Below are 24,435 nucleotides of genomic sequence, written 5' to 3'. Positions count from 1 at the left end.
ACATGTAATGAAACGCGTGGAGTGCTTCTGTGCTATGACCAAGAAAAAAGGAAAAACTTCCGGTCCTTCTTCGCTTCCTTGCCGCTTGATAATTCTGGTGATATTGTATCGAGAGCAGATATATCCTCGAAGGCGGATGACGGTAAAGTGTCGACGAAGCAAAGTATAGACCATGGCTGTGAAGAAAAGGCGTCTGATTTCCCTTTTATAGTTGCGAATGAAGATGAGAAAGATGATCCTGGAAACGATGGAAATAACTATGACGATGTAACATCTAATGAAAGCCTGTTTTCCATGAGTGCAGACAACTCTGATGGCAGTTTTTTTGGTAACCAGTCGGAGAAATCTAGATCGCAGCGAAAAAGGACGAAGAAAGAAAGACGGAAGCGAGACATAGCGAAACGGCGGCGGCTTGCACATGCCACATTACTTGAGCATTGCGGTTGCAGCAAGGAACGTAGCAATTTGGTTTCAAAGGATGACAGGATCGATATCAATAATAACTTTTGGTCCCTCGATGCAGCAGGTCAGAAGCACTTTATACGGGAAAGGGTTATACGTAAAGCCGTAAAAAGACGCAGTCGAAATGCTTTCTCCGAGGAAAATCTGCGGAAGCGTCACTCGTATGAGTTCCATATTCGGGCGGTGGCAATTCCGATCTGTTATCATTTCATCATGTTCCAGGAACCGTTTTTACGGAAATGGCCATATCTCTGCGTAGTTTCGATGGATTCTCGATCTACAGCCACCATTGGCCGGCATATTAGTTCTAGTTTTTGGAGAAAGCAAAAAACATGATGAAAGTAAACGTCACATAAAATGACAAGCAGTGGAAAAAATGCATTTTGAACATACCTTCGGAAAACCCGGAACATCTACGGTGGCCAATGACCAATCTAAGGTTTTGCAGGGGGGCAGTATACTAGAAAAGCGTCCGGTTCTGATGGTCTTGATTTTATCAAAATCGGATTATTGTACGCAAAGTTATGATGATTTGAATTTCGACATAATTTTACCTATCTAAACCTTTTTGTCTAACCCCTGTATGTAGCTATCCGAGCTTCGTAATCTTCGTAGCGGTGGTAACTCGACCATTGACTCCTGTCCATCTCGTTGTACATTTCGGCCATCCCTCTCGATTCTCCGGTCTATTGCCATATCTTCAAGAAATTTAACATCTCGACTCACCGTAATGCGCCCTGTAGTTTTGTCGAGGAAACGATATGCTTTCTGCTCGTTTGAATAGCCAACAAATGTCAGCAGACGGGCCTTCGGTTCCATTTTCTTCCTACGTTCCGCGGGTATGTACCCAGGCATCGCTACCGAAAATTTGGATGTGCCCTAATGACGGCTTTCTACCAAACCAACACTCGAAGGGGCTCATTCCTGTGACACGCGACGGGAGCCGGTTTTGGACGTATGTCGCTGTAAGCACCGCTTCTCCCCAGTATTTTTCTTCCAGGCCTCCTTCCAGTAACAGACATAACGTCATTTCTTTGAGATAGCGATTTTTTGTTGGCTACGCCGTTTTGTTGCGGCGAATATCGTGCCGAAAACTGGCTTTCTATCCCTTGACTTCTCAGGAACTTCTGCAAATCTTTGCCGAGAAACTCCGCCTCCGTCTCCGTCTGATTGGATGACTCGCGGAACTTTGCCGATCTGTGTCTTACTGAACGCAATGAAGTCCCTAATTTTCTCCACAGCATCAGACTTACGCCGCAGTAAATAGGTAAACGACATTCGAGAGAAGTCGTCAACGATGGAAAGGTAGTATCTGTATCTGGGAGTACTCACCATTGGCCCACTGAGATCCATGTGCCCCAAATCCAATATAGCTTTCGATCCACGATCACACTGCTTCGGGAACAGCTTTCGAGCCATCTTTCCTTTTAGGCAGCACTGGCATACTGTATGTATATTGCAATCAACCACCTTAATGTCGTCCGCTAGCCCTTTCATAGGAATGGATCGCACAATTTCCGGATCACGATGCACTAGCCGCCTATGCCAGGTATGCACACAGTTTGGCGTATGCGAAGGCTGTATACTTGCCATTGCCCTCTCAGGGTCTCTCGCCACCACGTCGCCATTTGATCTACGAATTTTACAACCACTGCCAGAGAATACCACGCTGAACTCCCTTTTTATGAGTGTGCCTACTGAAACTAGTCCACTCGTCAGACTCGGTACGAAAAGAACATCTGTCAATAGGACTTCGACTGTTTCTCCGTTACCGTCGATCACACATATGGCGTTCTTGCCGTCCGCGAGAATAACGCTAGCAAACTTTGTCTTCTGTAGCTTTGAGAAGAAACTTTTGTTTCCCGTCATGTGCCGAGACGCTCCGCTGTCCACAAACCAATCTGCCGGCTCGCCGTAGCCGACCAACCATGCCAACGGTCCCGATATACTTTGCGCTTGACTTATTTTGGCCTTGGGGTTTGCATCCTAAGCTACTCACGGCAATTGCTTTTCAGGTGGCCGGGTAGTTTGCAGTAAAAACATACCCGGAAATCTTTCTTGTAGCTAGATCCACTTCCGTCGCGAAATCGGCGATGATTGACTTTCAAAGCTCTGCCACTGCTTGTGCCGGCAACTCCGGATCGTTCTTTGCGTTTCTCTGCTTCTGCGAACAGTTTTGATTTTATGAAGTCCAGGTACACGTCCGATGTTTTGTCATGGTATGTACTTCTTTAGTGCAGACCACACTTCCTCTGCAGTTTCTGCATTCCGTACCAAACTCAACTGTCCGTCGTCAGGACAAAAACAAATTGTCGCACGAGCCCTTTGATCATATCTGCCCCATTTGGTCAAAACGTCCTCATTCTCTGTTGCCGGGGGCCTCTGGTCACCGATGACATACCGTAGCTTGTCGCGTAAAAGCATTATTTCCATTTTTAACTTCCACGTTTGCAAATGGATCAATCAAGGTAACTCATTTCGCACTCACCGCTTCAAAACAACGGCGGCACTGTATACGCATATTTCTATTCGTGTGATTTTGACAGAACATGTCTACGGTGGCTCAAGCTATTCGTTTCATAGCGGCAGTTTTTGCTTTTTGATTGATCCATTGTGCTTGTTCAATCTTGGAAATGGAAACATTGCATAATCAGCCATTTTGTTTTACTGTTGCGGACGCCTGCGCTCCATCCGACGAAAAAAAACTTATTTTCTACCGATTCTCCCGGAAAGCGAAACACTACGACCGGATATTTTCTAGCTACGCATACTCTCGGCCCATAACATGTGGGCGGACAAATAGTAAAGTGTAGTTATTCTGGTTTTTTACGGAGAATTCTTACGAAGTGAAAATAAACGTGACACGACCGATTCTTGTTTCGTATTTTATTCAAGGTGTACGCGAGGGAGAAGGTGGAACGGAATAAAACGCGGCGAACTATTTAATAACTAAACGGACTGTATTTTATTATTTCATTTGTTTGCGTAAAGACACGTTTATAACTGTTTACTCTGATGGTTTCTTTAAAAGATATTTTAGTTGACATACCAGATAAAGATTGTCGCTTCGGTTCCCTTTGTTCTGCTGTCCGAAACATGTGTGGTATCTAACTGTCAAATCGTATGTATTTTACCTTCATTGACATTTAGATCCCCTATCGTCGCCAGCAAAAGATGTTCCGGACAGCGACGACAGCGACAATCTTTATCTGGTAACTAAAATATCTTTTGTTTCTTCTTGAATAGAATCTTCTCATTGCAATGCACGAAACAGCAAGTGAAGGTTGGCAGCGTGCGGTTACGACAGCTTGGCAATAGGTTGCGTGAGGGATAGGGCTGCGCATAGGGTTAAAATGCATGGTAACATCCTCCCGGCCCTTGTGACGAATGCCTCAATCCAGAGGAAGCGGAACCAATTTGTGTACCGCTCGTTGATGCTCATGCTGTCCACGACGTACGGTAATAGTGCACACAACACCGTACTGATCCGGATGGGAGGCGGGGTATTTTCATTTTTAATCAGCACCAGCTGTACCGGAACCAAATTTTGCTGAACTGCTTGCCATTTGTTTCTTGGTTGTAGTGTCGCAACGTATTCGTCTCTCCAACGAGCCCAAATCTCGTCTACGTAGTGTTGAATGCGTTGCCATCTGTTTAAACGACCCTCCTGAATGTGACATATGTCTGGTTCAGGTAGTAGATTGAGCGGTTGGTTGATAATTAAATGCCCCGGAGTGAGGGCCTCGCAGGAATCAATTGAGGAAGAGAGCGCACAAGATGTTTTTTCATGCTCTTCACAGCCGCCTCACGAATTCCTTCCATGTGGGGAGCAGCTGGAGTGATAAAAATCCATTTCACTTTCAGGTTCGATAGATATTGACTTACAGCCTCGTTGAACTCGGGTGACTGTAAATGCTACCGGATCTCACGGTCTGCACCCACAAAATTCGTTCCATGGTCAGACTAGATTTCGCTGCAAAGCTCACGTCGACCGCAGAAGCGATTGAGTGCGGCCATAAAATCATTTGTGGATAGGTCAGAAACTGCTTCAAGGTGGACTGCCTTTGTTGCAAGACAAACAAAAACAGCCACGTAACCTTTTACCGTTTTAGCTGTCCGAAGATTGGAGGAACGTAGAAGAATTGGGCCCGCATAATCTACCCCACAGTGCACGAATGCGTGAGTCGTTGTAGTTCGTACCGAAGGTAGGATTTCCTTAAGCTGTGTTGCAGTTTTACCTTTCATTCGACAACATCGCATGCAACTCGCCACAGAGCTACGCACCACAGTTGATGTTAGACATGTTATCGTGGTTTGCTTCTCGAGCTGATCTTCGTCAATTGAACGAATTGAATGAGCCGGCCAGTTGTCTTCGGTCTCCGACAGCCAACCGGGGTCCCTCCACCATAATGGGTGTGTAACCAGTTCCAATGCCGTGATGCCTCTTGAGGTGCAGTCGGCCGGGTTATCTCTTGACGGTACATGGCACCAATGATTTCTCGGGAGATGCTGTCGAATTTTGGAAGTGCGATTGGCTACAAATGTTTTCCATTTTCTTGGTAGCGACGTGAGCCAGTGCAACCAGTGTAACACGATCTCGCAATCATCCCACGCAAACATTTCTCCAAATGGGTAAATGATTCTATCACCTTGCTCATTAATCGACAAGCAATTCGGCTGTCATTAGCTCCAAGCATGGTAATGAAATCTGTTGAATTGGAGCTACTCTGGTTTTCACTACTACCAGATTTGTGTCGATCCTACCATCTTGGGCGATGGTGCGGGCGTACACGACAGCGGTGTATGCAGCTTCGGATGCATCCGCGAATCCATGGAGTTGGAACTTACCTCTAGAGTGTGGAAGCCATCGCTTGATTCGAATCTTTTCTATATAGTGTAACCACAGACAAACAGACGTAACAGCTTGAACATTTTTCAGAAAAATCTATCGCTCAACTCCTCTACCACCATCTTGCGAGCATGTTACACGAAACGATGTTTCGTATGACATCGTCACCAGAAGGCGCTGGAGTGAAATGACAAACAAAGGATTACGACACTAGCGCCTCTAGTTGTGAATTGCGTAATCAATCAAATTCAAATTGATCGTTGAAGGGTTGAAGTCATGGTCGATGGTATTTTCTCCAGTGTTACGTCTGTTTGTCTGTGGTGTAACGTTTCCTTCAACGTAATCCACTCCTCTAGAATAAAGGCGGGAAGTGGATCGTCCCATCCGAGATCGTAAAGCCAAAGGTGCTGAAACAATATCTTCATTCGGATAGTGATCGGCGCGATCCAACCGAATGGATCGAAAAACTTCGATGAATCGGACAATAGTTGACGCTTGGTGTTTGTGCCGTCGATATCGAAAGTGAATTTGAAGCTGAAAGTGTCCTCCTCAGGTGACCATCTGATCCCCAAAGCTTTAACAACATCGTCTTGTTGAAGCTTCAAAGAAATGGGTTCATCTGGCATTGCATCACACTTGAGAAGCTGCGGTGTGTTGGAGCACCACTTACGCAAGACAAAACCATCGCTTTGTAGAACCTCGGTGATATCGTTGTGGAGGAACTTTGCTTCGTCGATGGAATCCGCACCCGAGAGTATGTAAATCATGGACATAGAAATTCTTCTGAATCCGTTCTGCTGCGAGTGGATGTGCTTCCTTGCTGTCCTCAGCAACCTGTCGTAAAGCAGCCATTGATGGATATGCAGCGCATGCGGTACCATAGGTAACAGTGAGCAATAATGTTCCAGTGGTTGTTCTGGACTTTCACGCCACACTACTCGTTGGAAATCGGTATCCTCTTTGGCAACTAGAACTTGCCTGTACATTTTTTCAATGTCGGCGTAAAAGGCAATCTTGTAGGTCCGCCGGCGTGTAAACACATTGAAAAGCGGTTTGTTCACATTCGGTCCAACCAACAGGTGATCATTGAGTGACACTCCAGATGCACTCTTACTAGAAACGTCGAATGGTCGAATACGATGCGAAGCTTAGTCGTGGAGCTGTCTGCCTTCCATATGGCATGGTGCGGAAGATAAAACGATTTTTCTGGTGTACCACCACTTCCGAAGGAGGTATTTTTTCCATATGACCGAGAGCAACATACTCAGACATGAACTGCTTGGAACTATCTAAGGGAAGGCGAACTACGTAGCGGCTCTTTGCGTTACAGGACAAGGTAGAGTGAAAGTGATCATCAGCACGTAACTCGTCCGGGGTGAACTGCTTAGCTTTAGGCACTTCTTCAATCTCCCAAAATTTCCGGAGCGTTTTGTCCAGATCAATTGTAGTTGTTAGGCCGAGCATTGGACGACCGCTGGTGGCGCGTAATGTTTTGAATTGGCCACCGACCAGATAACTTACTTACTTATGGATCCTGTACACCTCCGGTGGTGCAAAGGGCCGACTTGAAAGATCTCCATCCTGAGCGTTGCCCGACTATCGCTTTAACCTGTTGCCAGGTTAGATTTCGGTCGACTTTTTGTATTTCTTCATTGAGGCTTCGCCGCCATGAGCCTCTGGGTCTGCCTCTGCTGCGATGTCCCGCTGGGTACCAGTCTGATGCTTGTTTACAGATTTCGTTTCCGCTCCTACGTAGAGTGTGGCCGACCCAGCCCCACTTCCGATCCCGAATTTCTGTTGCTATCGGCCTCTGGTGACAACGACGATGGAGCTCGTTGTTTGAGATCCAGTTGTGCGGCCACCAGGCTCGAATTATATACCGCAGGCATCGGTTAATGAACACCTGCAGCCGTTGAATGTTCTCCACTGATACACACCATGTTCCGCTGGCGTATAACAGCGCAGATTTCACGTTAGAGTTGAAAATTCGTATTTTGGTGCGTTCACTTATCTGCCTGTTTTTCCAGATATTTCTTAAACTCGCGAAGGCAGCCCTTGCTTTCTTGATCCGTGCGCCTATGTCGATCTTGGACCGCCGTCTGACGCCATTTGGGTACCAAGATATTGTAAGCTTTCAACATTCCCACTGGTTGCCCGGCTACTGTGAAACTGGAAGGAGTCACCGTGTTTAAGGCTGCCTTACACCTCGGGAATTTGGTCCGCGGATTTTTTCCCCATGCATTTTTGCATATGCGATGTCTTCGGGATTTGGGCACGGAAAATAAAAATCCCGGCCCCCTTTAAAATACACGGGGGCAGAAATCCGGCGGAAAATTTTCCCGAGGTGTAAGGTAGCCTTTACATCCAACGATTTGGTTTTGTTGACGTTGATGACTAAACCTGCCGAAGAGGAGCGCTCGGCAAGGTCGTTGAGCTTACTCTGCATATAAGAGCGCCGTTACGCGAGGAGTGTAACATCATCCGCCAATTCGAAGTCATTTAGGTGCTCCATGGTTATAGGCTGCCATAACAGCCCGCGGTTTGGTTCACGGTCAATCGCATCTACCAGAATCTCGTCGATTACGATGAGGAACAATAACGGTGATAGAATACATCCTTGCCTCACACCAGCTACGACCCGGATAGGGTCGGACAAGACCCCATTGTGCAGCACGAGAAGGCCTCGTACTGTGCCTCGATGAGGCCAATGATTTTCTCAGGAACTCTCTTGCGTCTCAGGGCGCCCCACATATTCTCGTGATTGAGACGGTCGAAAGCTTTTTCGTAGTCAATGAATACCAAGTATAGGGACTCTTGGAATTCGTTGACCTGCTCCAGAATGATGCGGAGCGTGGCCACACAGGATCTTCCGGCACGGAATCCGGCTTGTTGCCGCCGGAGAGTCGCATCGATCTTCTCCTGAATCCGGGCTAGGATAATTTTGCACAGAACTTTGAGAACGGTACACAGCAACATAATGCCTCGCCAGTTATCGCATACAGTCAGGTCACCCTTTTTGGGCACCTTCACTAAGATACCTTGCATCCAGTCGACCGGGAAAGTTGCGGTGTCCCAGATATTATGAAATAAACGATGCATTAGTTGGGCGGATGTCATGGGGTCAGCTTTGAGCATCTCGGCTGATATGCGGTCGACCCCTGGGGCTTTATTCGATGTCATGCTTTGGATGGCTGTTTGAATCTCTAGCAGTGATGGAGCTTCGGTATTGACGCGTGTTATACGTCGGATCCTAGGCAGATCATGCCGAGGTGGTGATGGCCTGGCTGGCACTTGAAAAAGTTGTTCTAAGTGCTCGAACCAGCGTTCCAGCTGGTCAGTTGGGTCGGTCAATAACTGATCATTCGCGTCTTTCACAGGCATCGTTGCATTCATCTTCGCCCGCTTAAGCGTCGTGAGATATCGTAGAGGAGGGGAATGTCCCCGGTTGCGGCGGCTCTCTCTCCTTCGTCGGCCAGAGAGTCTGCCCACGCTCGCTTGTCCCGTCGACATGAGCGTTTTACTTCCTTCTCAAGAGCCGCGTATCGTTGACGGGCTAAGACTTTGGCTCCTCTGGTTTTCGATCGCTCTATCGCGGCTTTGGCTTCTCTTCGCTCCTCTATCTTTCTCCAGGTCTCATCGGTGATCCATTGTTTTCTCTGGGTGCTTAGTTCGCCCAGATTGTTCTGCCACCTTCCGGAATATCTGCAGCACGCGTCTCCAGTTCTTCAACGAAGGACCGTTTCACCGTGGCATCTTCCAGTCGGCGTGTGTTGAATCGTCGTCCAACTCTTTCCTCCTGCCGACGAATTCGCGCAATGCGCAGGCGTATTTCGCCGATGAGATGATCAGATGCGATATCGGCACTACGTTTATTCCGTACATCAAGAAGGCTCCGTTTCCATTTTCGTCTGATGCAGATGTGGCCGATTTGATTTTCTGTAAAGCTGTCACGGGAGACCCACGTGACCTTGTGAACCGGTCGATGAGGGAAAAGCGATCCCCCGATCACCATGTCGTTATTATCAAAAAATTCTGCGAACAGCTCTCCGTTTTCGCTCATTTCGCCGAGACCATGGCGTCCCATAATGCGCTCATGGTTCGAGTTGTCGGATCCGATCTTCGCATTGAAGTCGCCCAAACAGATCTTGATATCACCCTTCGGAATTCTACCTACGACGGCATTGAGTTGACTGTAGAAGTTCTCTTTGTCTTGCAGGTCGGCAGCATCGGTTGGCGCATAACATTGGATTATAGTAAGGTTTCGGACCCGTGTTCTAAATCTAGCAACGATTATCCTTTCACTTATAGGTTCCCACATCATAAGCGCAGAGTGTGCCTGAGCGCTTAGTAGGAAGCCAACTCCGCGATGCCGGGGAGCGTGTTCACCTCGTAAACCAGAGTATAGCAGAACTTGTCCTGACGGCGTTCTGTGTTCTCCAAAGTTTGGCCAACGGACTTCACTCAGTCCCAGGATCTCAAGCTTCATGCGGCGTGCCTCATTGGCAAGTTGTGCCAATTTACCCTGCTGGGCTAGGGTTAAAACGTTCGACCAGATAACCGAAGAATTTTGTGCAATCGAAATGCCTTGATCGTCGTACAGCTTGTTACAGTGTCGATGTCAAATTGTTGACTCGGTTGATCCGAAACCAGATGATTCGGGATCAGAGCTTCTACCACGATGATGATACGGTCGTCGAATCACGATGAGATTTGCAATGTGACTGCTCCCGACGTCTTGGTGGATTTTCCATCTATGATTCCGCTCACCAGAATGCTGGCACTGCGCCTCTCCGGGCCAAGACGTTCGAATGCTTGTTTGCTGATTAGTGAATTCATGCAGGCTGAGTCCACCATTGCCCGTGCTTCATGAAAGACACCGTTCTTCCCCAATACTTTAATGGAAGCCGTTGGAAGCAAACTGAGAAAGTTAAGCGAGCAGTTGCGTTGAGATCCGTGACATACGATGCCACCGAATCCGCTTGCTTCGGTTCTTCTGATTTGGTGGTTTGTTGATTCTTTGCAGCTGCCGTTTTTTCGCGGAGCTGGCCGGAATTAGATGCACCGATTGTGCAGAGCAGTGAAGGGTGTTTCTGTTTACACTGTTTGCACACTCCTGCAGACGTGCAGTTCTTCACAATGTGAGTCGCTTTCATACAATTGAAACAGAGCTTGGCTCGCTGAATCAATTCACGCCGGTCATGGAGCTACATCCCTTTGAAACTTGAATTGCGGACAAGATAACTGCATAATTGCATGGAAACTTTGAATCACCTTGTTCGGTCTCATATTTTGGTCTGCTTTACGGTCCAATTCCTTTTTGATTGTGGTTTCTCTTCCTTTTCTGGAAAATGATGCGCAGGTTTCCATCGCATCGCAACTTCGTTCAAGGAACATGACAAAATCATTGAAGCTGGGGAAATCCTCTTCTACCAGCTTTTGAGCCCACAAAGAACGCGTTCCAGGGATCTCGGGATTCATATTCTTCTCCTAGAGCTTTGAGCTGCCGCACAAGTTCATCCGACTTTGACACAATTTTACGAAGTCCGACGAGAGATGGTGTAGTGTTCGGCGACTGATCAAAGAATTCCGTGATAAGAGCTGCGACAGTGTACTTTTTCTTATCATAAAACTCGTTGAGTCGGTCCCATACTTCCACATAGTTAGCGTCGGTAACAGTGAATGCACTAACCAACTTTTTCGCCCCACCGTCGAGGTGGAAAAGCAGGTACTGACGTTTTACGGAGTCCTTTATGTTTTTTGAATGAATGCAGCTTTCGTAGAGATCTTTGAAGGAAGCCCATTGCTTCCGGTCGCCTTTGAAGACCGGCAGAGAAACAGTTGGCAGGCGCACCTCGAATGTAAATTGCCCTCCAGACGTTTGAGCATCAGCGACGTGAAAGATTTACGGAACCAACTTGACCAGCCAACTGCGAGACAGTGTTTTGGGCTGCAGCCTGCGACGACAACATTCGTTGCGAATCCAGAAGCAATTTCACTGCCTCTTTGAGATCGTCGAAGATAGTTCCTTCACTACTTCCGTGGGGTTTCGGTACACCAAGCAATGTTATGTACCGCCCTTTTACATCATAGTACATTTCCTCGAATTCAACTCGATGATTGAAAATAGAACTGGTTTCTTCAAGGGCATCATAATGCTCCTCCATTTCACTTTGCACTTTGTCGAATTGCTCGCACAATTCGGAAAGTTTATTTATTCGCTCCTGAAGTTCGCCGACAGAAGGCATTTTTTTCTCTACGGCACTCGCGTGACTCTTCTCCCATTTCATGCGCTCGAAAAGCACATCGCGACGTTTACGATTCGTTTCCATTACTGTTTCGCGAATTATCCGGCGACGAAGGTCCAAATGTACGCGAGGGAGAAGGCGGAACGAAAAAAAAGGCGAACTATTTAATAACTAAGCGGACTGTATTTTATTATTTCATTTGTTTGCGTAAAGACACGTTTATAACTGCTTACTCTGACGGTTTCTCCTTGAATAGAATCTTCTCGTTGCAGTGCACGAAACAGGAAGTTAAGGTTGGCAGCGTGCGGTGACGACAGCAGGGGCTGAATTCACGTTAGACTGACAGGGATGCTAGTTCAATAGCGTCAACAGCAGTGAAGTGAAATTTAATTTTTGAGAAAATAAATTTGTTGTTTTTGGGACCATCATTTCATGCAATAAAAGGTTGGCCGAGATGAATTTGCATCAAAATGCAAAACAAAACGATAGAAAAATGCCGTTGGTAGCAGAATATTGTGTGACGACAAGCATCACCTTTGCGTACAACTCGGTGTGGGGAATAAAGTGAGTCCGAAAAATGCATTTGCATTTGTTGGTTACATTGATGGATAAAGTGGAACGTATTTCTTATTTCATGATAAAAATAATGAAATAAACTAAAATATTTAAAAATGACATTAATAGAAAAAATGATAGTGAATTTGAAATTCAATCGTAGTTGGCATTTGAAATGCCAGCATACTAAGAAGCTAATGAGAAGAAATTTGAAATTCAATCTCAGTAGGCTGACAGGAACGGTGAAAATAAACGATCATTCAGTGTTCAGTTTTTGAGGCGTGAACATGCGAATTATCCTTCGGTGTTCCGCGCTTGTTTTCGTTGGTAAGAGGCAAATCGGAAGACGAATTTGCTTGGCTACGACAATGACGTAGTCGTTGCTCCCTACAAGGTAAGAGAGTTCAGCAGTAGAAGAAAAGCTAAATGAGGCAAAAAAATATGGTAAGCCTCCGACGTAAAAAAACATGGCAAAAAAAAAGATAAGCTATGATTGGTGAAGGGTAAAAAAAAGGTAAACCCCAGACGAGATATGGCAAAAAATAATGGTAAGCCTCAGTCTGAAAAAAATGGCAAAAAATAATGGTAAGCCATGCTATACAAAAGGCAAAAAATGGTGAGCCTAAGTTGGAAAAGAGAACGGCAAAAAAAAAAGATAAGCCATGGTATATACACTACCCGCCAAAAGTATGGAAGCGCAAAAATAAGTATTGCAACACCTACTTTGAATATTGCAACACCCCCGAAAAAGTTTAGCATCACTTCAGAACTCCCATATTCCCATCGGATCTTTTCCATTTAGAATAATGGGACCTTCAACAAAATTGTTCACGACGATAAGTGCATTAGGCCGGACGTCAATTTAGCTCCCTGGGTGCCTTGGCCACCGGGTGGACATCCGGATGCTCCGGATTCTGGAACACGTGTGAAGTCACAATTTAATAAATGCATTCATTCCAGCGAGATGTGGTTTTCATCATCTTCCGTAATCGCAATATGAAAGGAGAATCAATGCTGACTGACGTTTGCTTGACCAGTTAGTGGTAGCCTCCCACTGATTCTCCTGGAGTTCCGGAACATCCGGTAAAGTGGTAAATTATTAATATTCGTCCCAGAAAGCTGCGATTTTTTCTAAACGGTTTGTGGAGGCATTGTGAGAGAAAAATCAATGAAAGCATCACTAATTGACCCCAGGTGGTCTCCCAGTATTCCTCCGGAAGATCCAGAATATCCGGTAAAGTGGTCAATTATTTAAATTCGTCCCAAAACGCTGCGATTTTTTCTAAACGGTTTGTGAAAGCATTGCCAGGGAAAAATCAATGAAAGCATAACTAATTGATCCCAGGTGGTCTCCCAGTATTCCTCCGGAAGATCCGGAAACATCCGGTAAAGTGGTCAATTATTAAGATTCGTCCCAGAAAGCTGCGAGTTTTTCTAAACGGTTTGTAGAAGCATTGTCAGAGAAAAATCAATGCAAGCATCACTAATTGAACCCAGGTTGTCTCCCAGTATTCCTCCGGAAGATCCGGAACATCCGGCAAAGTGGTCAATTATTAATATTCGTCCCAGAAAGCTGCGATTTTTTCTAAACGGTCGGTGGAAGCATTGTCAGAGAAAAATCAATCCAAGCATTACTAATTGACCCCAGGTGGTCTCCCAGTAATCCTTCGGAAGATCCGGAACATCCGGTAAAGTGTCCAATTATTTAAATTCGTCCCAGAAAGCTGCGTTTTTTTCTAAACGGTTTGTGGAAGCATTGTCAGAGAAAAATCAGAGCAAGCATCACTAATTGACCTTAAGTGGTCTCCCAGTGTTCTTCCGGAAGATCCGGAACATCCGGTAAAGTGGTCTATTTTTAAATTACGTCCCAGCAAGCTGCGAGTTTTTCTAAAACGTCTGTGGTAGCATTGTGAAAGCAAAATCAAAGCAAGCACCACTCATTGACCAGTGGATAATCCAGTAAAGTGGTCATATTTAATGGTTTTATAATGCATCCCAGAAAACTGCGATTTTTCCTATACCGTTTGTACAGGCAAACCTCAATGAGTCGATAATGAAGACTCGTTTAAATATCGAGACGTGGAATAGAGAATCATTGAAAATCTGTTTGAAGGGACCATCACAGTAACCCAGAATATTTTTTTCAATATGGCATATTTTGCCTCCATGAGTCGATATCGAGTCATAGAACATCAACTCATAGAGGTTTGACTGTAATAGTAATGCCAGAGTTAAATCAATGCGAGCATCTCCCATTGACGCCTGGTGGCCACCTAGTAATCCTCCGGGAGCTTTAGAATATCCGGAGAAGTGGTAAATTTCTGTAATTCAACTCAGAAAGCTGCAACATTCTGAAAATCGCTTGTTGTAAAAATGTCAGAACTAATTCAATATAACAACCAGTCGTTCTCCTCGGATGGTCCTCTAGAAGTTCTGGAACATTCGGTGAAGTGGTCCATTCTTTTAAATAGTAATCCTCCCTCGTATGTTAGATGTAGCAACATGAAAGCAAAATTTCACTGAGTGGTCCTCAGGAATAGACCTGTGCCGCCACCATCAAAATGAATTGTATGAAAATTTACCACGTCCAAATATTTTTTACAACGCCGATGGCTATTGTAGGCAGTAGGATTATGGATTTCGAACTTTTTTCCAAAAGAGCATTAACAGTAAAGTCAAGCTCAGTTTTCCAGTTTCGTCTAACTCCTGTCAGAAATACATATTTTCCACCATGTTCATATGTCATTTTCCACTTCTAATGATGCAGAATATAATCTCATTTCCGATATAGTTTATAAATCGGAATCACCCAAAATTATTTCAAACAATTTTGTAAAAATTTCTTCAGATTCAAATCAGGAATATCTTCGAGAATTTCTTAAGAACGTTGTTAAAAAAATCCTTCAGGAATTTCATTATGAATTCTTTTAGGAACTCCTTCAGATATTCGCATAAAAATTCTATCGTAAAATCTTTCTGGAAGGGGAATTTCCCGGAGCTATTCCTGGATTTTTCTTGAGAACACTTGGAGAAATTTTTGGGGGAATTTCGAAACGAATCTATAAAGGGATATCTGGAACAATTCTCCACGTAATTTCCGCAGAAATTTCTGGTCATTTTTGGCAGAATTCCTTGTCGAATACAAGCCCTCCTTGTGGAAGAAAAAAGGGAGCATTTCTGGGACTATTTTCAGGTTAACTTCTTTATAATATTGCAAGAGTATTTCCTGAAAATAAATCGTGAACCGTTTTCTGGGTGATCTCTGGGGAATTCCTGAAAGAACTTCTAAAAAATTTCCAAACGGTTTTCTGGCAGAATGCGGAATGCGAAATTTCAGGAAAAAATATTGGAGATCGGAGATGGGTGGGCTTAAAAGAATTCCATGTGTATTTAGAAACGAATTCAGAGGAAATTTCTGTATAGTTCTCAAAGTAATTTATGTAGAGATTTTGGGGGATTTCTGGAGTAGGTCCTAGTGGAATTTTCGGACTCCAGTGGAATTTCCGGAAGAATTCCTGCAAAAAATTTCAAGGGGATTTCTTGGAAGAACGGACAGAAAAACATTTGGAGGAATTCCTGGAGAAACTTTCGGTACACTTCCTGAAAAACTCCCGGAGGTATTCTTGGAGGAAATTCTTGAGTAGTTCATGGAGGAACTTCATGAGGAATTTTCCGGAGGAATTCGGAGGGACTTCTGGAGGAATTCCTAGAGGAACTTCTTGAGGAATTCCTAGAGAAACTTCTTGAGGAATTCCTAGAGGAACTTCTTGAGGAATTCCTGGAGAAACTTTCGGAAGCAGTCCTGGAAGGTGAAGGATCTTCCGGAAAAAATCCTGGAAAGAATTTCTGGAGTAACTTCCGAATGAATTTCTGGAGGAGCTTCCTGAGGAATTTCTGGAGGAACTTCCGAATGAATTTCTGGAGGAGCTTCCTGAGGAATTTCTGGAAGAGCTTCCGAAGGAATTCCTGTAGGAACTTCCGAAGGAATTCCTGGAGGAACTTCCGAAGGAATTCCTGGAGGAACTTCCGAAGGAATTCCTGGAGGAACTTCTGAAGGAATTCCTGGAGGAACTTCCGAAGGAATTCCTGGAGGAACTTTCGAAGGAATTTTCTGGAGGAACTTCCGAAGGAATTTTCTGGAGGAACTTCCGAAGGAATTCCTGGAGGAACTTCCGAAGGAATTCCTGGAGGAACTTCCGAAGGAATTCCTGGAGGAACTTCCGAAGGAATTCCTGGAGGAACTTCCGAAGGAATTCCTGGAGGAACTTCCGAAGGAATTTTTGGAGGAACTTCCGAAGGAATTCCTGGAGGAACTTCGGAAGGAATTCCTGGAGGAACTTCCGAAGGAATTCCTGGAGGAACTTCCGAAGGAATTCCTGGAGGAACTTCCGAAGGAATTCCTGGAGGAACTTCCGAAGGAATTCCTGGAGGAACTTCCGAAGGAATTCCTGGAGGAACTTCCGAAGGAATTCCTGGAGGAACTCCGAAGCAATTCCTGGAGGAACTTCCGAAGGAATTCCTGGAGGAACTTCCGAAGGAATTCCTGGAGGAACTTCCGAAGGAATTCCTGGAGGAACTTCCGAAGGAATTCCTGGAGGAACTTCCGAAGGAATTCCTGGAGAAACTTCCGAAGGAATTCCTGGAGGAACTTCCGAAGGAATTCCTGGAGGAACTACCGAAAGAATTCCTGGAGGAACTTCCGAAGGAATTCCTGGAGGAACTACCGAAGGAATTCCTGGAGGAACTTCCGAAGGAATTCCTGGAGGAACTTCCGAAGGAATTCCTGGAGGAACTTCCGAAGGAATTCCTGGAGGAACTTCCGAAGGAATTCCTGGAGGAACTTCCGAAGGAATTCCTGGAGGAACTTCCGAAGGAATTCCTGGAGGAACTTCGAAAGAATTCCTGGAGGAACTTCGAAGGAATTCCTGGAGGAACTTCCGAAGGAATTCCTGGAGGAACTTCGAAGGAATTCCTGGAGGAACTTCCGAAGGAATTCCTGGAGAAACTTCGAAGGAATTCCTGGAGGAACTTCCGAAGGAATTCCTGGAGGAACTTCCGAAGGAATTCCTGGAGGAATTTCCGAAGGAATTCCTGGAGGAACTTCCGAAGGAATTCCTGGAGGAACTTCCAAAGGAATTCCTGGAGGAACTTCCGAAGGAATTCCTGGAGGAACTTCCGAAGGAATTCCTGGAGGAACTTCCGAAGGAATTCCTGGAGGAACTTCCGAAGGAATTCCTGGAGGAACTTCCGAAGGAATTCCTGGAGGAACGGAGCTTCCGAAGGAATTCCTGGAGGATCTTCCGAATGAATTCCTGGAATTCCTGGGAGGTCTTCCGAAGGAATTCCTGGAAGGTCTTCCGAAGGAATTCCTGGAAAGTCTTTCGCAAGAATTCCTAGAAGGACTTCCGGAGGAATTCCTACAATTTTACCACAATCGGCTTAGAAAAAGTCACAGCTTTTTAGGACGAGATTCAAGAATTGGCCTCTTCACCGGATGTCCCGGATCTTCCGGAGGAACAATACGAGGCCACTTGGGATCAATTATGATGCTTGCATTGATTTTTCTCTGGCAATGCTCCCTCAAACCGTTTAGAAAAAGTCGCAGCTTCCTGGAGCGAATTTTAAAAATTGACCACTTCATTGGATGTTCCGGAATTTGCGGAGGACCACTGGAAGGCCATCTGGGGTCAATGAGTGATGCTTGCATTGATTTTGCTCTGATAATTTTGCCACAATCGGCTTTGTAAAAGTCGCAGCTTTCTGTGACGAATTTCAAAATTTAACCACTTTACCGGATGTTCCGAAACTCCCGGAGGACCACTGGGAGGACGCCAAGGGTCAAGCAAGCGTCAATCAGCATTGATTTTTCTGTCATATTGCGATTACGAAAGATGATGAACATTTGGCATGTCGCTAGAATGAATAGATGTATTAAGCGGTGACTTCACACGTGGTTCAGAATCCGGATAATCCGCGGTCTACCTGATGGCCAGGGCACTCCAAAGAGCTAAATTGTCCTCTTTCGCAATGCACTTATCGCCGTGATAAATTCTGTAGAAGGTTCCACCATTCTAAATGTAAAGGATCCGACGATAAATCTTCACGAATATGTTAGTTCCGGAGTGATGCTAAACTTTTCGGAGTGTTGCAATATTCAAAGCGGGTGTTGCAATACTTATTTTTGCGCTTCCATACTTTTGGCGGGTAGTGTATATGCTAAGGGCAAATAGAAAGAGAGAGAGAGAACGCGAGAAAATAATATGGCAAAAAAATTAAGAAAAGTCATGAAAAAAAATTACACACATATAAAAAAATAAGGGGTGTCAATAGGCGAGAGAGATTCTTGACAGAATAGTGATAAAGAAAAAAAAATTATGTTTCAATGAGCAAAATAAGCAATATTGAGAAATATAAAAAAACGAAGGTGGTCTACCATTTCAAGATCAGTTATCAGTTATGTTTGGAACTCATCCGCTATGCAGCGCGTTATATTGACAGTTACATTGGCAGTTCGGTTGAATATCTTGACATCTATAAGATTTGGAAAGTTGTCTTCTACAGAGTCGTTGAGAAAATCAAAATCAATGAGATGAACATTTGTTAAGTCTTAAATTTATCTGATCGACGGAGCTGTTGTTCAAGATAGTAGGTTGAGTTGAATATCTCTTTGTCGGTGAGATTTGAAAAGTTTTCGTAATCTAAAAAGTTGTGGAAAAAAAAATTTAAAAAAATTACTGGATTTAAGATGGTGTTGTTTGCAATACATCTGCTTGGTGACATCAAATTGAATAAGTTTGCCAATTCGGTTAAGTATCTCAAAATCTTGGATTTGGATTGGATTTGGATTGAATTTGGATTGGATTTGGATTGGATTTAGATTGGATTTGGATTGGAGTTGAATTGGATTTGGATTGGATTTGGATTGGTTTTGGATTGGATTTGGATTGGATTTGGATTGGATTTGGATTGGATTTGGATTGGATTTGGATTGGATTTGGATTGGTTTTGGATTGGATTTGGATTGGATTTGGATTGGATTTGGATTGGATTGGATTGGTTTGATTGGTTTGGATTGGTTTGGATTGGTTTGGATTGGTTTGGATTGGATTGGTTTGGTTGGTTTGGATTGGATTTGGATTGGATTTGGATTGGATTTGGATTGGATTTGGATTGGATTTGGATTGGATTTGGATTGGATTTAGATTGGATTTGGATTGGATTTGGATTGAAGTTGGATTGTATTTGGATTGAATTGGATTTGGATTGGCTTTGGATTGGATTTGGATTGTATTTGGATTGGATGTGGATTGGAGTTGGATTGGATTTGGATTGGATTTGGATTGAATTGGATTTGGATTGGATTTGGATTGGATTTGGATTGGATTGGATTTGATTTGGATTGGATTTGGATTGGATTTTAATTGGATTTGGATTGGATTTGGATTGGATTTGGATTGGATTTGGATTGGATTTGGATTGGATTTGGATTGGATTTGGATTGAATTTGGATTGGATTGGATTTGTGTAGAATGTGGATTAGATTTGGGTTAGATTGGTTTAGTTAATGGTTTAGTAAATCAATAGTTTCAATAGAATTTAAGGACAGCGTCAATGCTTTAGAGCCACAAATAATAAATTCACAGCTGTTATTGATATATAAACTACTGCGCCGGTATGAAAAAAAGAATACAATTAAATTCATGTTTTCGTATTAACAGCTCCAAAAAAAAATTTCCTAACCGAAAAAAAAAGAAAGAGTAGAGACGGTGAATATTGTGGGGAATAAAGTGAGTCCGAAAAATGCATTTGCATTTGTTGGTTACATTGATGGATAAAGTGGAACGTATTTCTTATTTCATGATAAAAATAATGAAATAAACTAAAATATTTAAAAATGACATTAATAGAAAAAATGATAATGAATTTGAAATTCAATCGTAGTTGGCATTTGAAATGCCAGCATACTAAGAAGCTTATGAGAAGAAATTTGAAATTCAATCTCAGTAGGCTGATAGGAACGGTGAAAATAAACGATCATTTAGTGTTCTGTTTTTGAGGCGTGAACATGCGAATTATCCTTCGGTGTTCCGCGCTTGTTTTCGTTGGTAAGAGGCAAATCGGAAGACGAATTTGCTTGGCTACGACAGCCGGGTAGGCTGCATCTTTGAGCTTTTTGGTCAGAAAAACCCATTCTTAAGTTATCCGGCATAAGATTTTTAAAATTTTGTTGGAATTTCGGTGACGAATTAAAAACAAAATCTCTGGTTATCACATCGTGTACAAGACGATCAAACTGTGAAAGTCTTATGAGAATTAAACGTTAAGATGCTTTATAGTTTGAAAGCGGCGTTGTACTTTAAAATTAAAAAAAATATAATTCGGAAGGGGGTAGCGCTCGAATACTTTGATCGAAGCGGAAGCGATATGCAAGGGTCTTAGTCAATCGCCAAAAACGTGTACCTGACTGAGGAATCTACGACCTACTAAGCAAATTAGAATCGACATTACTACGTTTCTTCTGCTTAAGATCATAAGCCATGATCCACAAGAAAAGATCATACTGGACAGCAATCCAACTCCAATACATCTTGGATGACATCCGAATTCATCGTGACTAATTAAGACACGGAATACATGTTGTTACTACTATAATAAATGACTGGCAGTAGTTGTGGTGGTTAGTTTAATACATACCTTAGGAGGTGGTGCGTGAACACGCGAATGTTGCATAAGCAGAAACTTCGTATCAAATATTTCATCACACAATTCACACGCATACGATTTAACGTTTGGCCGGTATGACTTATGTGACGCGAACAAATTTCCACAATTATCACACAACATATTTGATATTCTACTATGCTTGGTAATGTGGTCATCGAGGTCCCGGCGCGATGTGAATCGTTGCTCACAGCACACGTAGCCGACATCCCCATCCGGAGAATCTTCCTCGGCTTGTACATTGTGTACATTCGTATAAGTTTTTCCACATCGTTCGCATGTCAACTGGGGCCTCGGCTGATGCGACAGTCTGTGCTGAAACATTGCCCTTCGCGTGTCGAAAACCTTTTCACATGTATCACAAGTTCGGTTAATTTTGTTGCAATCCTTGCTCTTGTCAATATGGGTTTTCAACTTGTCAAAGCTGCTGAAATTTCCCTTACATGTAACACAGACATAGTTACATGGATCAGCGGAATCAGCAGTAAAGCTTTTGGTGCCGTAGAGGCCCTCAGGTTGGATCCATATAGAATTCCGTCGTCTCCGCCGTTTAGTTATCTGGAAAGGACCGGTTGAACATGCTTGTTAGGGAAACGTTCATTAGTAACGTCCTTTCAGTAGCATTGTTGGCTTTTCCTAAACTTCCCAGAATCTACTACTTATTCTGCGTACGATGACTTATAATTCGCATAACTACATTCAATCATTTTGATCAACGTAGATGGGATACCCAATGAATTAAAATTATTAAAAGTTCCAATAGCCTTACCACTTTTTTCTCTTCCACATAGTCTGGATCCATTTCTATTTCGAGTCTCTCTTCCGCATATACATCCTGGCTGCTCTCGTCGGTTGAATGCATTTCCTTAATATTGACAGATTCAATGCTGCGGAAGCTTTTTCTGGCCAACACTTCCCCTTCGTCATCGTCGTCGTCCGTGTCATCGTAGTGCACGAAGTTATCGGACGGTAGATGTTCGAGCTCTTCGTCGAGAACCTCAACCTTCATCTTCAGCAGTGGTTCTTCGTCGATTGGTTGTTTCTTAATCTGAACCATCGGTGGCTCGTATTTCGGCACAACTTTGTCGACCTTTTTGATCACAATCGACGACGTGTTTAGCTTGCGGAGGACATCACCCACCGAGGCGGTTTTCGGTGTGGACAGTTTAGTTGTCATCGACTGGGCTAGTGATCGTATCTCCGACGGGGTCATCACGTTATTGTGGGCCGGTCGGCTCGTACGCTCCAGCAGGTCCCGTTCCACTTCCTGGGCTTTGAGTACGAAACCCTCCATCTGTTGGATCGTGCTGGCACATTCCGCGCATGCCATTTTTGGTAAGAGATCAGCCACTTCGAACTGATTTTGAATAGAAAATACAGATGAAAAAAAAATACTGAATTTGAGCGAACGATCAACCACAGCCCTTGCAAGCGGAGTGTGATTCCCTAGGGGATTCCTTACCTTGAGTGGGAAATATTTTGTCAGTTTATCGCCTAATCCGGTTTCAAGTAAGTCCACTATCACATCATTTTGTCCACCACAAAAGCGGCATAACTGAACCAATGCCGAATGGGCCATGATTCGCTTAGGAAATGCGTTTTACAGTTGATTCTGAGTGAAATAAATTAATATTTTGCTCCACCGCCGCCACAAACAAGCATCAAGGAAAAAACTTCTTTCTTTCTTTCTTTCTCTCTTTTGGCGCAGACCTATCGGTCCATTTCAGCCAAGTCTTGTTTTGCGGGTGACAACATCGCATGTCATTTATGAAAACGAAACGGGAATATTGAAGTTTGACAGTACTCTCATTTCAGTGTCGGGTAGTGTCAAATGTAATGTCACGGTTTAAGTTTGTTTATCAAAATTTCGCGGATTAGTTAGTTTCAAACACTAATTTTAGTTTCTCTTAAGAATTCGGCAATCTGTTTAATTTTTCTGGTTTGTTTTCAGCTAGAATAGGAGTAATATCATCTATTTGTTGTAATATTGGATATTTCAGTCTAATTGTTTGGAATTTAGGGCAGTGGTGAAGGATATGTGTCAAGGTTTCGGTTTCATTGCATTCGTCGCACCTGTCTGAGCTAATTAGATTCCAGTTGTATAGTCTATCTTTTGTAGCTGTATGTCCTGCTCTAATTCTGGATATAATTACTGTTAGATCTGTTGATAAATTAATATTATCGAACCATGGTTTTTGAATTACTGTAGACATTATTAAAAAGTGTTGTTTTCCTTTATCTAATGATATTGTTTTGTATTTTGATCCCAAATGCAGTAGGTTTCTTTTTTAATGTTTAATAGTAAGTCACCTTTTGTCAACTTTAAATCCTCTATATTCGTTTTACTAGCACCTAATTTAGCAGCCAAGTCTGCCCTATCATTTCCTAATAATCCTATGTGTCCCGGTATCCATTGTAGAATAATCTGTTTGTCGTATAATAGTGCTTTATGTATTATTTCATTGACTAAATAATTTTCACCTACTTCAACGTTTTTAGTAATTTTGTGGCACTTTTCGAGTCTGTTAATATTACTGGAGATTGAATGTTACTTTGAGAAATGTATTCAATTGCTTTTAGAATTGCTGCAAGCTCCGCATTCATGATCGTGAACTGTGTCCTAAGCCTACCACTATAAGAGATTGTTCTTGGCCGTCATGGATCCCGTAGCCTGTTCTATCTTGTGATTTTGATCCATCTGTATAAATAAGATATTTATCTGGGTAGCTTGTCTTAATTAACTCTATTACCATTTGTTTTTGTACGTTATTTGTTAGATTCTTTTTAGTTAAGTTTTTGATTTCTGTATTGACTATTAAGTGTTTGGCTGGCAAAGTGAAAATGGGTTTTGCTAATTGTAGTAAATGGAAGTTATTTATGTTTGCTATTGTTTCTAAATAAGAACTATGTTTGTGTATTTCTTCAGTATGGATAGATTCAATAAGGAAGGGTACTATGGGGCTATTATTGTGATACAAATTTTTGGTTATTTCCTTGATAGCTAAATATTCTGCTCTATCTTTTAGGGGTAGTTCTCCTGTTTCAGCTAGAATTACATGGTTCGGGGTTGATTTCAAGTATCGCATTGACGTTCTTATGTAAAGGTGGTGGACAGTTTCTAATTTAGTAAATGAGGTTTTGGATGTTCCTGCTGAAAGTGTTAGACCGTAATCTAAATGGGGTTGTACAATTGTTTTAGCAATTTTAAGTGCTGTTTCAGGGTGGGCTCCATTTTTTTTCTTTGTTATCATTTTCAGTATGTTTATCTTTCTTCTAGCTTTTGTGACGCTGTTTTCAACTTGCTTATTGAAATTTAATCTATGGTCTATGAAAATTCCAAGGAATTTGTGGAAAGGGTTTACTTCTATTTGAGTATTTTGTATAGTGATACTGGTTATGGGGTGGAATTTATTTGTGAATATCACTGTGGCACATTTTTCTGAGTTTATTATCATTCCTAGTTCATTCAATGCGTTTACTGTATGATTTAAAAAGTTGTTCATTTTATCTACTGCTTCTGCTATTGTTTTGGCTATGATAACTGCTGTAAAATCATCTGCGAATTGAAAAAACATTCTGTCTTTTCTAGCTAATTTATGTATT

The 24,435-nt window shown here is 43.2% G+C and overlaps 1 protein-coding gene across 2 annotated transcripts in view; it reads right to left on the bottom strand.

Annotated features, from left to right (window-relative positions):
• Positions 1–22,530, bottom strand: part of LOC134205505 (zinc finger protein 287-like) — a 32,467-nt gene extending 9,937 nt beyond the window's left edge. Inside the window, exons 1-3 of one of the 2 annotated variants that reach the window (XM_062680788.1) lie at positions 22,295–22,530; positions 21,602–22,189; positions 20,806–21,390 (exon numbers count right to left, since the gene is read on the bottom strand). In XM_062680788.1, the coding sequence (XP_062536772.1) occupies positions 20,806–21,390; positions 21,602–22,189; positions 22,295–22,411 (1,290 nt within the window). In that variant the 5' untranslated portion in view covers positions 22,412–22,530. The remainder of the gene's footprint in view (positions 1–20,805; positions 21,391–21,601; positions 22,190–22,294) is intronic. The other variant, XM_062680789.1, reaches the window with a different exon arrangement.
• Positions 22,531–24,435: the final 1,905 nt, after the last annotated feature.

This window comes from Armigeres subalbatus, chromosome 1, assembly GCF_024139115.2.
Source record: "Armigeres subalbatus isolate Guangzhou_Male chromosome 1, GZ_Asu_2, whole genome shotgun sequence".
Lineage (NCBI taxonomy): Eukaryota > Metazoa > Arthropoda > Insecta > Diptera > Culicidae > Armigeres > Armigeres subalbatus.
Note: the sequence above shows the minus strand (reverse complement) of the source record. Positions and strands in the feature narration are given on the sequence as shown.